The sequence below is a fragment of the Heliangelus exortis genome, chromosome 4 (genome assembly GCF_036169615.1).
Source record: "Heliangelus exortis chromosome 4, bHelExo1.hap1, whole genome shotgun sequence".
Lineage (NCBI taxonomy): Eukaryota > Metazoa > Chordata > Aves > Apodiformes > Trochilidae > Heliangelus > Heliangelus exortis.
In genome coordinates this window covers 2,089,982-2,103,138 of record NC_092425.1, presented here as the reverse complement: position 1 = coordinate 2,103,138, position 13,157 = coordinate 2,089,982, and the positions used below count along the sequence as shown (strand labels likewise).

At 36.8% G+C, this 13,157-nt stretch overlaps 1 protein-coding gene across 1 annotated transcript in view; it reads left to right on the top strand.

Annotated features, from left to right (window-relative positions):
* CENPE (centromere protein E) overlaps nt 1-12,485 on the top strand; it is a 35,033-nt gene extending 22,548 nt beyond the window's left edge. The window contains exons 31-44 of the mRNA XM_071742598.1: nt 39-256; nt 1,171-1,308; nt 2,051-2,251; nt 2,334-2,480; nt 3,813-4,025; nt 5,100-5,309; nt 5,825-6,034; nt 7,464-7,685; nt 8,289-8,492; nt 9,071-9,183; nt 9,666-9,763; nt 10,272-10,434; nt 10,838-11,100; nt 12,042-12,485. Of these exons, the coding sequence (XP_071598699.1) occupies nt 39-256; nt 1,171-1,308; nt 2,051-2,251; nt 2,334-2,480; nt 3,813-4,025; nt 5,100-5,309; nt 5,825-6,034; nt 7,464-7,685; nt 8,289-8,492; nt 9,071-9,183; nt 9,666-9,763; nt 10,272-10,434; nt 10,838-11,100; nt 12,042-12,139 (2,498 nt within the window). The 3' untranslated portion in view covers nt 12,140-12,485. The remainder of the gene's footprint in view (nt 1-38; nt 257-1,170; nt 1,309-2,050; nt 2,252-2,333; nt 2,481-3,812; nt 4,026-5,099; nt 5,310-5,824; nt 6,035-7,463; nt 7,686-8,288; nt 8,493-9,070; nt 9,184-9,665; nt 9,764-10,271; nt 10,435-10,837; nt 11,101-12,041) is intronic.
* Nucleotides 12,486-13,157: the final 672 nt, after the last annotated feature.

Genomic DNA, 13,157 nt, shown 5'->3' with positions numbered 1-13,157 from the left:
ATTCTGTATTTTTTTTTTTTGATGCTTTTAATAGGTAGCTCAGTTGAATGAGGACTTAAATTTGGTAACCAAGGAAAGGCACCAGCTACTGGGAGAACTGGAAGAAAAAATGAAGGGTGATAGTGGTAAACTTCAGCAGCTGGAGAAACAGTGTGATTTGTTGGGACAGGAGAGAGATCAGCTCCAGGAAATGCTGGAAGGTATTCAAGCAGAGAAGAACAAAGTGGAGAGTAACCTCCAGGAGAGTATTAATAAGGTGCTTTGTCTTTAATTGAAGTATAAGAATTGTAAATACTTGGTAGAGGAAGGTGTTAAATCTTAAAGCTGTCTTGAAAAATACCTCATGAGTTGTATGCCTAGACTGAAGAGTTTTGTCATGCTTTAGTGTTGTGGAATTGTATTTAAAAATGTATAAATTTTTTGAAAAATGTTATGTGAGGCTGCCCTACTTAAGAATAAAATGATGAATCAGCAAATGCATGGTTTCAATGTCAGAAGACCTAAGAGAAATTATTTTAAATTATTTTAAATTAGTATGTTCCATAGTTGAGCTCTGAAGTTTTGAACCTGAAGCTTGACAAATTCTGACACTTATTTCTCTTCTGTATGAGTCAAGCTCTCACAACAGTGAAAATAAATTGAGTGGTATCCATTGAGCAGCAGTCCTTGTTCAGATATTAAGTAGTAGGTTTTGAGTACCAGTTGTTGTCTTGTAAAACTTCCACTTGACTAAAAAAATCAGAGGTTTAGTGAAAGAGATGCTAGTTCTAAAAGAAATAGAAGATAATTTAACAGCACTCTGCCAACAGTCCAACTCAAAGTTGTATTAAATAATTTCTATGTAGTTCTTGATGTGAACCCTACTGAAATCACATCTCTGCTTTGTGTTACTCATTAGTGTAAACTGGGGTAATGGGGACTACAGAAAGTATGTCAAAACATGCTTGAGGATACTTTGTCTAATTTTCTACATTACTAAGGATTTCTCTTGCTAGCTGGCAGGTTCTGCTTAGTGAAAGGAGAAATTTTCAAAGGCAAAATTTGTAATTTCTTCTCCAACTAAAGCAAATGGTTTCTTTTTGCTGAGTGCTTTAACTCCTGTGAAATACCAAATGGCCTGATGTGTGAGAGGTACAGCCATTCCAATCTCTTACTCTATTTGCATTCCAGATTATTGAAACTGAGAAGGAATTGAAGTGGCAGCAAGAACTCCTCAACAATGAGAAGGTCAAAGCTGAAGAAAGGGAAGAAACATTGTTAAAAATGCAGAGGCGGTCAGAGATTTTAGAGGACAGCCTGACAAACAGGGTAAAGAGCTTTGGCTTTGTAGCAGTTCTGCAGTCCCATCTTCTAACATTTTGTCAGTGATGTGCTAAACTTGTTGCTCAAGATAAATCCTATTTAACTTTTACTTCTCAGTGTGTGCAGGCTAAATAATAACAGCACATGTTTTTATTCAGGTTTTAAAAGGCACTGTGTAGACAGCACCTAAGTGGGTTTGGAATGCTTGGTGCTTTGCACACTTGTCAATTTATATCTGTTTAGTCTGAAAGTCCTACATTTAACTCTTGCCAACTCAGTCTTTGTGCAGTTTTCCCTTCATTTTTCACCTGTCACCCTCTGATCTGCAGACAAAGGAAGAAGTTTATAAATAAGGATTGCTTCAGATTAGCAAATGTGTTGCTATTCTGTTAGAGTAAATATCAAGACATTTCCATGTCCTCTCTTATGCTAATATTCTATTTCTTCCCATTTTCTTATGATGTGGACCCACATTCTCTGCCTTTTTGTTTGTTTCATCTTGCTTTGTTACAGACCAAAGTAAACTGAAGTAGAATTCTCTGAATGTAATGCTATTTCTCTTCCTTTTAATATTGGTTTTTTCTGAGTGATTACCACACCAAAATAATAAATTTCTCTTGCTATTGGTGTGAATTTTAGAGCTCCTGGAAATTTGTTCTTTGACACAACTGATTTAAGTAATTCATAAGGGGTTCTACAGACCAGGACTAACTGATAATTCTCTGTTTTCTCCACTATTTTTTAATAGATTCAACAGTTAACTGGGATGTTGAATAGTGTATCATATGAAAAAGACCAGTTACTGGCTGAAAGAACTAGTCACTCTTCCCAACTTCAAGAACAAATATCCTCAATTAATCAAGAAAAAGAAGAGCTCCAGAAACTCCTCCAGGATGCCAGGTCTGAGCGGGACCAGCTCAAGACAGAATTGCAAAAAAATTCTGAGATGGTTGGTGTTGCAAATTGTATGCTGAAGTTATTCACAAACTAATTCTTGAATGGTAATTTAAAAATGTGTGGTTTTATTTTAGTGTCTGGAAACAAATGCTAAACTGGAACATGCTCTGGAACAACTGAAGCAGAGAAACCTGAGTGATATGTCCATCCAGGTGAACCTGCTGGACAATGCTGAGCAGATGGTTGATGACAGCCTGAAGGAAAAAGCCTTGAAAATTAAGGTAAACTTCCTGACTTCTCTGCTCATTTTAAGCATGTGTGTAAAACTTTTTAAATCCATTTGTTCTGGAGCATAAACATGATTTCTCTGTCTGATCTATGAAATTGTTTGCATATGTTGTTAAGATGCTGCTCAATATTGAATCAGTTGATTTGCTGTTGCTACTCAGTGGCCACACATCCTCTTCTGGTAAGGTCAGGGGTCTCAGCTGAGACATCTCACTTAATACCATTACTGTCCAGCCACTCCAGTGAAAATAAACAGTCATCTTACTTTTGTTACATGTTACTTTACCACTTCCTTTTCACAAAATTCTGCCCAAATCCTCCTTTCCATTACCCATCTCCAAAAATAAATTGGTTTCTAATAAATTAGTTTCATTAAGTAGCTTCTCAGCTCAAAATAGGGAGCCCCTGTAATTCCTTAAGGCTTTTGTTAATTAAGTATCCTGAATATTTTCTCACAGATGTGAGAATTACTACTGGAAGTCTAAACAAAGTTTTTTTGAATATATATGAAACACTTGAAAGTTTACCAGTGTACTGCAGCCTGTTCATCTGTGCAGCAGATTTGGGCATCATTCTATGCATGCTAGAAAAGCCCTCAGTGCAGCTTCATTTAACACCAAAAATAGTAAAGGACCAAACTGCAAAAATGAATTTTATAGCTTTCTGACTTCATGCTGTCTTTCTATCCTACATCAGAAGTAGGGAGCTAATAATGAGGGATGCAAATAATCAGTTGGTCCCTTTTAATGTCACTCTGCCCTCTGGCTTCTGCAGTGGGTAAGATCTTGCCTTTTTCTTGTGCAGTTTTCTGAAGTATCTTGTACTTATTCCTGTTGGAGCCAGGGTATCTGTTAATTTCAGTGTTTTTAGTCTGGGGTGAAGAGTTAAACTGAATCCTGTTTATTTCAACTAAGAACCTAAGATGGGGAGACAGTGCACCTTGCTTTAAAAGGCATAACAATCTCATCATGATTTCCTGGTGAAAGAAATTCCAAGAAAGGATCAAATGATCAAGGAGGGAGCCCATTCAGAAGACAGCCCAGCTGACAAATTGTGTACAGGCAACAACTGCATTCCAAGCCTGGTCTAAATCATGGAAATCTGATCTGGGGAAATACAACTATCTGGAAACCTCAAAAATTCTCTGCTGTTGTGCCTGACCTCAGTGTCTTTGTTCCTGTGGCAACCTGAAACTGAAGTCTCAGTTCTAGTAACTGTTCTGTTGTGAAACAAATACCTGCTGCATGGGCTAGTCCTGGAGTCTGGTTTATTTCAAGTTTTAATTATAACTAATCACTCTTTCCTTATGCTTCACTTGCATTTAGGAGCTGCTTGAGAAATTTCCAAATCTGGGGAAGAGGTATGAATGTCTCTCTGCAGTTTCTCTTAATCTGAAACATGGACTGAACAGTCAGAAAGCACTGCTTGCTGCCACACTGACTCAGCTTTCAGCAGAACACAGCAAACAAGTCAAAAGGCTTCAAACTGAAAATGAGAAAATAAACAGTCATCTCCAGAGCTTATTGAACAAACTGAAGGTACTAACTTCAAATTATTACAATTATGAGTATGGGAATGTTTCTTGGGTTTTGTTTGTTAATTGGCTCCCAACAATAACAGCCAGGATTCTGTATGCTCTGACTTTGCTTTTGGGTTTTTGTGAATGTGTATCTTGTGGAAAAAAAAATGAGAGTAAATGCATTAAAAATTAACTCAACCAAATAGCTCATTAACCTCATTTTTTGACTCTAGTTCAGCTGCTTTGCACAGTGTTATTTCATTAATATTAATCTATTTTAACAGGAAAAATTTTTCTTAATCCATAAATCAAACTGTGGACTCAAGTTGTTATTGTGGGAGAAAGATGTGCAAGATGCCTTGTTTACTCTGTAAAACTGCTTAAATAATTTTACTTCTGTAGCTTTGCAGACCTTCCCCTGTTCTATGCAGTTCACTAAATTATGACTTTTATCTGGTTTTTTTATCATGAAATGTTAAGGGGCATTTTTTTTTTGTTGCTGGGGCAGTATACAAAACTACTGGATATGTGTGTGTATAGATATATATGTGTGTGTATATATATATATATATATATATAAAAATATCCATTAGCTAAAAAGTTTTTCTATCAAGAGAGCCTTATTTTATACCTTGGGGCAGGGTTTTTTAGGTTATGCTCTGTTTTTCCATAGATTCCTTTCAGCTTTTATGTTTAAAGATGTTCTTGACTAGAATAATGCTTTAAATCATCATGGTATTATTCTTGTAGTTCCTGGGCACTTTTCACAGCTCTGAGAAAATAAACACAACCTAGAATACTTTGCATTTCAAAGTTTAGATTAATGGAAGGCTGTCCTAGAGCCTTTCAGATTATTTGGCTTTTCTAGGAGTCCACAAAAATAGCAACCTCCAGATATGCTGTCCCAGCTAAAAGTCTTAAATCCTGTTGCTATACAGTGGGTGTGAACTCAGTTTTCTAAATCATATTTTAGTTGTCCTGGACATCCCTGGAGGTTAAAAAGACTGAATTATAAAATCTGGAATCTTAGCTGGATGTAGGGTGCCATTTTAAAGCATTTAACTCACTGATATATCCTCTGCTTCCACACCAGTTTCTGTTCAGTCGTGTTTGCTCCAAGAGAAGGGAATATCATGCTGCTGTTAACAAGTATAAAGTGGAATTGTTTGAGGAAAAGAAGAAACAAGATCAGCTACGAGCTCAGATTCAGTGTCTTGGGAAGAATAATTTGAAGCAGAATGAAATATCTTCTCCAAAGTTAAACAGGAGTGAAGCTCTGCACAGTTTGCACTTGGATGCAGAGGTAGAGTTTGAAACAACTTCCACACACACTTGAATGTTTCAAGGCACAGGGCAACATGGTGATAGTTTAATGGCAGTGCTTTCTTCTGTTAAGACTTAGAGGAGGGGAAAAAGAATTTGTACTCATTAAAGATATTCTGTGAAATGAATATTCAGTTTTATGCAGTGGCTCAAAGTGAAATCATTAGGTTATAAAATAGTGGGACTGTTATTTACTCATTTGCTCTGTAGAATATGTGCTACCTGGTGCCAGGATGACCTTTAAAATAATGAGAAACTTTAACATGAAATTTTTTTCCACCTTTCCACTTTCTGCCTGCCTTGAAGGTAATTTTTCTGCTAATTTTCCCAGTAGGGTGTGAATGTGTATCTAAGGATAGTGAAATTCCTTTTGTGTGATCACTGCATGCTAAACCAGACTTCCTGCAAATATTGATAGCTACAGATGGCAAAATGTATATTTAGATATGTAGTTACCAAAGTAATATTTGAACTTGAATCCCTTCTCTTATAAAGAGCATTCTCAATGATGTATCAGAAATGGAAAGTGAACTTCTCAGCATTGAAGCAGAGTTACAGCAAGAAGAAAGTGCTAGAAAAGAAAGAGCACAATTCTGGGAAGCCTTTTCAGGAACTCACTGTGATGCAGAAGAACTTAAAGAAGAGTTAAAAAAAGATAATGAAAGGCTTCTGCAAGTCATTAACTTCTGGACTCCTAAAGTAAAGGTAAAGTTAGGAAGTTAGATCTTTAAACATAAATGTTTGTGGCATAAGCACTCTGTAAATGCCTCTGATCTAATTGAAAACAAAAATAGTTCAAGATAGTTCAAGATTATTCCTTTATCAGTATTTGTTCTAATCATACTTAACTATTAGATGCAGAAATACTTACAAGGTTTTTAAATGCTTTTCTAATGCATCCAAACTTGTGAACTTTCTTTTTAAAGACTTCCTAGGTGACAAATGTGGGGTAGTGGGGGTGTGGTGTTTGCATTTTTATTAGATTGGATTCTGGAAACTTAAGTTTCAAAATGATTCTGTAGCTTTGCTGGCAGAACTTGACAGCCTGATACAATCTCCAGGCTTTCTGCCCACAAGCTTGCTCTGATCAAGCCAAATTTATCAAAATTACTTTAGCCCTTTCTAAAAACTGAATTGTAATTTATATTCTCACACCTTCTCTAGCTTCTGAATTTAATCTGTAGGTGTTTTAGGCCTCCTTTCTCCCTTGTTCTCTTACCTATTGCCCCCTTTGGAAAAGACCAAGTGCTTTACAGGGTTAAGTGCATCATAATCAGACTTTCATGAGTTTCATCATCTGATTGGATGTACTGAACATTTCTCAAAAAGCACAGGTTATGGGAGGATATAAACTACCTTCTGACTACCTGATAGGAGTAGTCTTTCTAAAAAGTGTATCTTGGAAGTTCCTGGTCTATTCATGCTATTACTCATTCTATTAGTATTATTCTATTAGTATTCATCTGAAGTATGAGAAGCTCTTTATCTTCCCCCTGATGTTGTGACTCAGTTCTCTCCTGGTAAGTTTAGCCTATTTTAAAAAATTTCTTCTGTAGAGTCAATAGCCAGTCTTGACTTCTTCAGGATTTCCCACTGTTGGCAGATTGTGTGGAAGAATTCCCTGACAGACATGTGGATCAAAACTTTTACCAAACAAATATCTGGTGTAACTTTACCATTTCCTGGCAAGCTGGAAGCTTTTGCTTTGTCTGGCATTAATCATATGAGTTACTGAAATAGTCCAATGTTTATATTTTCTCCCCAATGGTTTCACATCAATCAATTAATACATTCTTTCAAAAGTCTTTTTTTTCCTCTTACTGGCAGAAAAAGTCCCAGAGTCTTCCCAAGTGTAGTTGCTCTTATTTGTTAAGTCAGTCTTGGTATTTCTCCATTAACTCCAAAGTTTGCAGTGCATAATCTTCTTCTCTTATGTCCCCCTCCTGTCTCCCAGATTTTTTGAAATGGAACCAGACTTCTGCTTCCATTTCTGACAGCAAGCACCTTCATGTGAGACACTGAAAGTGAAATTCCTGTAGCTCAAGCAAGATACACCCTGTTTCTTCACACACATTATTTCTAGCTGACCCAAAAATGCTTTTAAACTTATCTGTGTGACACTGCTTCTTTTCAGATACTCCTTCAGCTTTCTTCAGAGCTAGATGCCAGAACTTCCAGTTACTGTAAAAATGCTGATGCTGAATCAAAACAGAGGAAAGAGGAAAGTGAAGAGTTGCTTCAGGAACTGAACAGTCTTAAAGAACAGCTGGCCCCTGGTGGCTCTGCCAGTCTTGCATTAGAAGAAGAAAACTACAGGCTTCATAACAAATTAAAGGCTGCAGAACAAGATAGAAAGGTATCAATATTTGCTTCTTAGGAAAACTTCTTTAGTGCTTGTTTTCCAAGTGAGAACACTTCAATTGGAAAACAGAATAAAGAATGACAACCCCAAATCAGTGCTACACAATATGCACTTTGGTTTTGTAGCTTTTTTGTTGTCTTCAAGTCAAGGCTTGAGCTCTGGCCTGTACTGTGATTATTTTAATTGCCTGGGGGGTTTTTTTGCACACAAATATTTAGAAATCCATATAAAGTTTTCCCATTTGTTTTTGAAGTACTATGTGTGATACTTTTGATGCTTGCTCTACATGTATGGTGTTCATTATGTTAAACTGGAAACAGGAGAAGAGTTCTGTCTTTAATCCTTGAATCTAAGTCCTCATTTCTGTTTGCTTTGAGGTTTTTATGTCAGTTTATCCCTATTTAAAGCACACACCTGAGTGTTCCAAACTACTAAAAGGTGACACCAAGCAGTGAGGTAGACAGAGAATTGCCACAGAGCCTTTAGTGTTGGATATTTTGTGTGGTTTGGGTTTTTTCATTTGTTAACATGATGCCCATGTCTGTTGTTGTTACATCTCTTGGCATAACTACTCATAACTGAATGATATCTCAATAGGCTATGGCAATAAAAATTCAGAAGTTGGAAAATGTAATTAATGAAACAGGAAAAAATATCAAAGAGAAGGATGAAAGGATAAACAACTTACAAACACAGATAAGAATAAAACCAGAGACAAGTGAGCTCACTCATCTGCAAGCCAAACTGAATGAGACAGAGAAGTGCCTCAAAACTGCCTTAACAGAAAATCAGAGTCTCCAGGTATGAATAAAATAGTTCACTCTTCTTCTCCTTTGGACTCAGAGAGAGAGAGAGGACATGATTGGTAACAGCTTTAGATCAAAGTTCTGCAGTGTAAATTTATTGTACTGTGTATCATTCTTGGAGTAAAATTCTCTCCACACCTGTTCAGCATGCAGGTTCTCATTCTGCCAATGCAACCTTCAGTGACAAAATTTAGAACCCATCTTATGTTAGAAGCTGAATTTATCACATGGATGTGATGCATTTCTGAAGCATTCTAGGAAGACTTTTGAAACTGAACCACGAGCTCCTTTTTATATGTAATATTATTTGCATATTAGTTCAAAGTTCTCAGACTTACATCTGCAAACAAGTCAGCAAAACTTGCTAAAATGTGATTTCATGTAATTCACCAGAGTTGGGTTGTCAATTAATACTCCAGTGCTAGCTGGTAATGGTGGCTGTTGTTACTCCAACATAACTTCTGCTCCAGTCTTGCCCTGCAAAATCTAGTAGATCATGCTGAAGATACAATGGAAGTGACCTTTAAATTCATTGCCAAGTAACAAGTCTAAGTCCTTTTTGGGTTTTTTTAGGCAAAATTAGATAAAGGTGCTGAGCTATACAAAGAAGAAATTGATCATCTCAAAACACAATTGGTAAAACATGATATGGAAAGAATGAAACAATCCAACTCTTTTGATGTGCAGTAAGTTCACATTTTTTGCCTTGTTACAATTCTCAACTATTAATTCTTAGCTTACACCTTTCTGTTTATTTTTGTTATAGAATAAGCAGTGAGCTTTCAGTTTAGGTGTCCTAGGTTTTTACTGTAGTTAGATTTCAGAGAGAAAATCATATGCATCTTGGGCTGACTGCAAAACTCTTCCTTAAATACCCATCAAAATGTCTCAACCAGCCCATGTTTGGCATAAGAAAGTGAGGAGAAAGCAGTAAAAGAAATCACTCTCCAGCTCACTGGAGGGAATGGATACAGAGAATAATTCTAGTCCAACTTCTGGTGTTCTGAACATTGCCTAAAATCCAACTGACAGCCAGCTGTAGGTGGTCTTACCTTGTAACTTTGGTATATTTTGTGTTTAACTCATTTGCAGGAGAGCTTGTTTGATTTCCAACTGTAATAATTATTTAACTGAGGATTTGTGTTTTGTTTTTTTCTGCCCCATATAGGCTTGCTAATTATAAAGCTCTTGTAGAACACCAGGAACAACAGTTAAGAAAGCTAAAAGAAGAACTTAGAAGAGCAAAGCAAGAGCAAGATGTTTCTGGTAAATTCAAGATACATATAAGGAATTCTCCTGTTAAACATTGCATTTTAAGGTCATCTGGTTGAAGCAGAAATTGGGATGAAACCTTTTTGCCTTAGCCTCCTTAGTGTAAGGAGGATTGGGTGCTTTGGAAGATGAGATGGAAATTAAAATGTTAGCTGCACATACACTATTTTAATATCACAGCAATACTTGTTTTCTAGCCATGTTTGCACTTAGGTGGTGTAAGCTGCAGTTGGAGTTGTTGTGTTGCCATTTTTTCATGCCTAACTTGATATAATAATAATTTACCTGAAGCTATTGCTATTCAACTCTTCAATGAATAATCTTTTCAGTTTTGTAATATCCCCCTTGCACTGTGAATACTTGGGTATAAAAAAAGAATGGTAATGGCAGTGGTAACCTAGTGATGCTTTGCATATAAGGCCATGGACAGCAATCTACTGAAAAAATTGACTTGGTTTTAAGCACTAAATAATAAATGCATCTCTATAAACCTGTTTTCCAGTGGTGCTTGAAAAAGAAGCTTCTCAGCAAGCCCAACCACCTCTTACTTGTGGTGGTGGCAGTGGTATTGTGCAGAGCACACAGATACTTGTTCTAAAATCAGAACAAGTTAAGCTGCAAAAAGAGAATTTGCACCTGAAGAAACAAAATGATCTTCTGCTAAGGTAAGTCTAGAGCTGATCAGCAACATGACAGCTGATTTGTTGCTGTTTAACTATGCACGTCATTAATGTCTCTTGCTGGGACACCTGTAGAAGCAAGTATTAATTTTAGGCTTTAAATAAAAGTTTGGTCTGAAAGAATGAAGAAAATCTGTTTATTGTTTATGGCTTTTGAACATTGCATTGCTTGCTTTCAGAAAAATCTGCTAAATGTTAGAAGATATTTGGAAGGATTTGTAGCTTCAAAATGTGCCTTTGGAAGCAAAATACAGATATGGTCTTGCATTGCCATGTCTGTGGATATTCCTGAAGATACAGGAAATGTCTGTCAGGAACTTTTTCCTTATTTAAAGGAACTATTTCATTGTTTTTCTTAATTAAATGTTAGTTTGTTTGGTTCTTTCAGTAATGAGCTTCAACTGAAAGAGGAGCTTAGGAAATGGAAGGAAAGAGCATTAAAATGGAAAGAAAGATCCTCAAGAGAAACAACTCGAGAGACAGTGCCCAGGTCTCCAAGGAAGGCAATATCATATTCCCTTAAGGAGCAGATGCCTTCACCTTGCAAGGAGTCTGCTTCTCAAGAAATGGTGACTCAGGACTTACCAAAGAATCTGCCACTGGCTTGTCCAACAAATTTCTTTGATAATTCCAGCTTGGGTACACTAACAGGTCTGTAACACAGTGGTGTGGTCCTATAAAGACTTGGAGAGGTAAAATACAAGGGGTAGCTGTTGAGTTGAGGGTAAATACCCTGTGCTTTCTATGTTCAGACCTGAAACTTCCATGGACACCATTTTCTTGAATGGTTAATCAGCTGACTGTTGAAGGGCTGACCAGATGGAGCTATGAAGCTTAATTATGCTTTTTTTTTCAGTATTTAAAGGAGGCCTAGGAGGCCTTTACCCCCTGAAGATTATACCTTTTTTTTTTTTTTTTTTTAGTGTGTGTCAATGACTTAACTGAATTAGCAGACTATCATTACTACCTACTGATAGTCTAAAATGTTTGCTTTTTAACAAAACTTTTTGCACTGGTTAAGCACCCTTCTGGCAAAATTATTCAAAGTTAATTGCTGGTTAATTTTTTTTTTTTTTTTTTAACTTCTTTAAAATGGTAGACTTCAGTCTTTGATGTTGAATCTGCCAGTCTGCCTAGCTCCAGCTGCAGTGGCAGATGTTTTGATCACTTCTGTTCCTCAGCCCTGATGATTGGGATACCTGATATATTAATGTTTCTGCTTTCATCATGACACTTGCTTATAAAAGCAGCCCCAGCACACATGATGAAGGCTTTACCCATTTTCAAGATTTCAGTGGGAGGCTTCCAGAAAGAATGAGACTTGCTGTTCCTTGTGGTGGCCAGCCTGGTAATAGTAGAGTTTTCCTCACAAACCAAAGCTTCTCAGAGTCAAGCTTTGATCTAGGGGGCCCTGCTCTGGCAGGGGGGGTTGGACTAGATGATCTTTCGAGGTCCCTTCCAACCCCTAGGATTCTATGATTCTATGATAGCTGAGATATAAAACACCAGTGCAGATGAAATTGCTGTATTCCTGCTGCTTGTCTAAGTGGGAAAGTTTGGGTCTTACTTGAAAATTCTTTTCTTCTGTACAGATACACGACCTGCAGGAATAGAGCCAACAGAAGAACATCTTAAGTTCTGGTTTGGATCTTCAGAGAAAGATAAAGCTCCTGATTGCACCACCCAATAAAGGTGCTCTGTAACCTACCTTTGCAGTGGCTACAGCAAGAATCTGCATATTCAGAAAATAATTCCTTCAGATCAAAAGCCATCAGCATCAGCCCCTTCCTTAAACTGTGGTAGAGCTCTGGTGGCATGTGAATCCCTTGGAGCTGCTACTTCCCACAATTGGAAAAGCTGGAAGACAAGAACAAAAAGGGAAAACCACTCATGTTGCCCACAGACTGCTAATTTGATGATGATCTGCTTTGGTGGTGTTGGGTTTTTTTTTGTTTGTTTGTCTTGTTTTGGGTATTTTTGTAAGACAAAGGAAGGAAAGACTTTGAAGAAAAATTGAAACAGAAATGGGTCACAAACTAATGTACTGTGAATCTTCTCTATCTTAAACTTTTCATTCTGCCATTCCTAAATCAGTCCACTTCTAGGTGACTGGTGTTTGTAGTTTCAGAGCACCATAGAGTTGGACAGAATTACAATTTTTTTTTTTTCTTCAGCATTTTTTTCATACCATGCTTTCTGTAAGCTGGCAAACTGCATTTTCACCACAATGTTAACTTCTCTGTCTGGATAACTGAAGTTACTAATTTGCTGTTACTAATTTTCTGTTTACAGGGCACACAATCAAGAGTTCCTGTTAAACTCCTTACAATATTCCTGCAGCTCAGTCAACAGCTTTATATTTTGCATCATCTTTCTGTATGCTTCTGGCTCCTGAAGTTGGATTTCTTTTTAATAGTAAGCAAAGAAAAGAAACAGAATGATCAAGGCTGCAAGATATGGACTCTTACTAACCTCCTCATCTGCTTTGTGAGACCTACTTTTTTTGTATGTTTTGTATAAATAATAAACACTTCTGTGTTAAGTATATTAAAAGTCTTTTTGCTGGTCACTGCACTTGTGCTTTGCTCTAAGGATGTGGAGCACAACATTGAGTATCTAAAGATTCTTTTATAGTAATCTCACCATTTCCATTATTATACTTTTAGTCTGTTCCCTTTCAACTTTCTTCAATAATTACTTTATGCAGA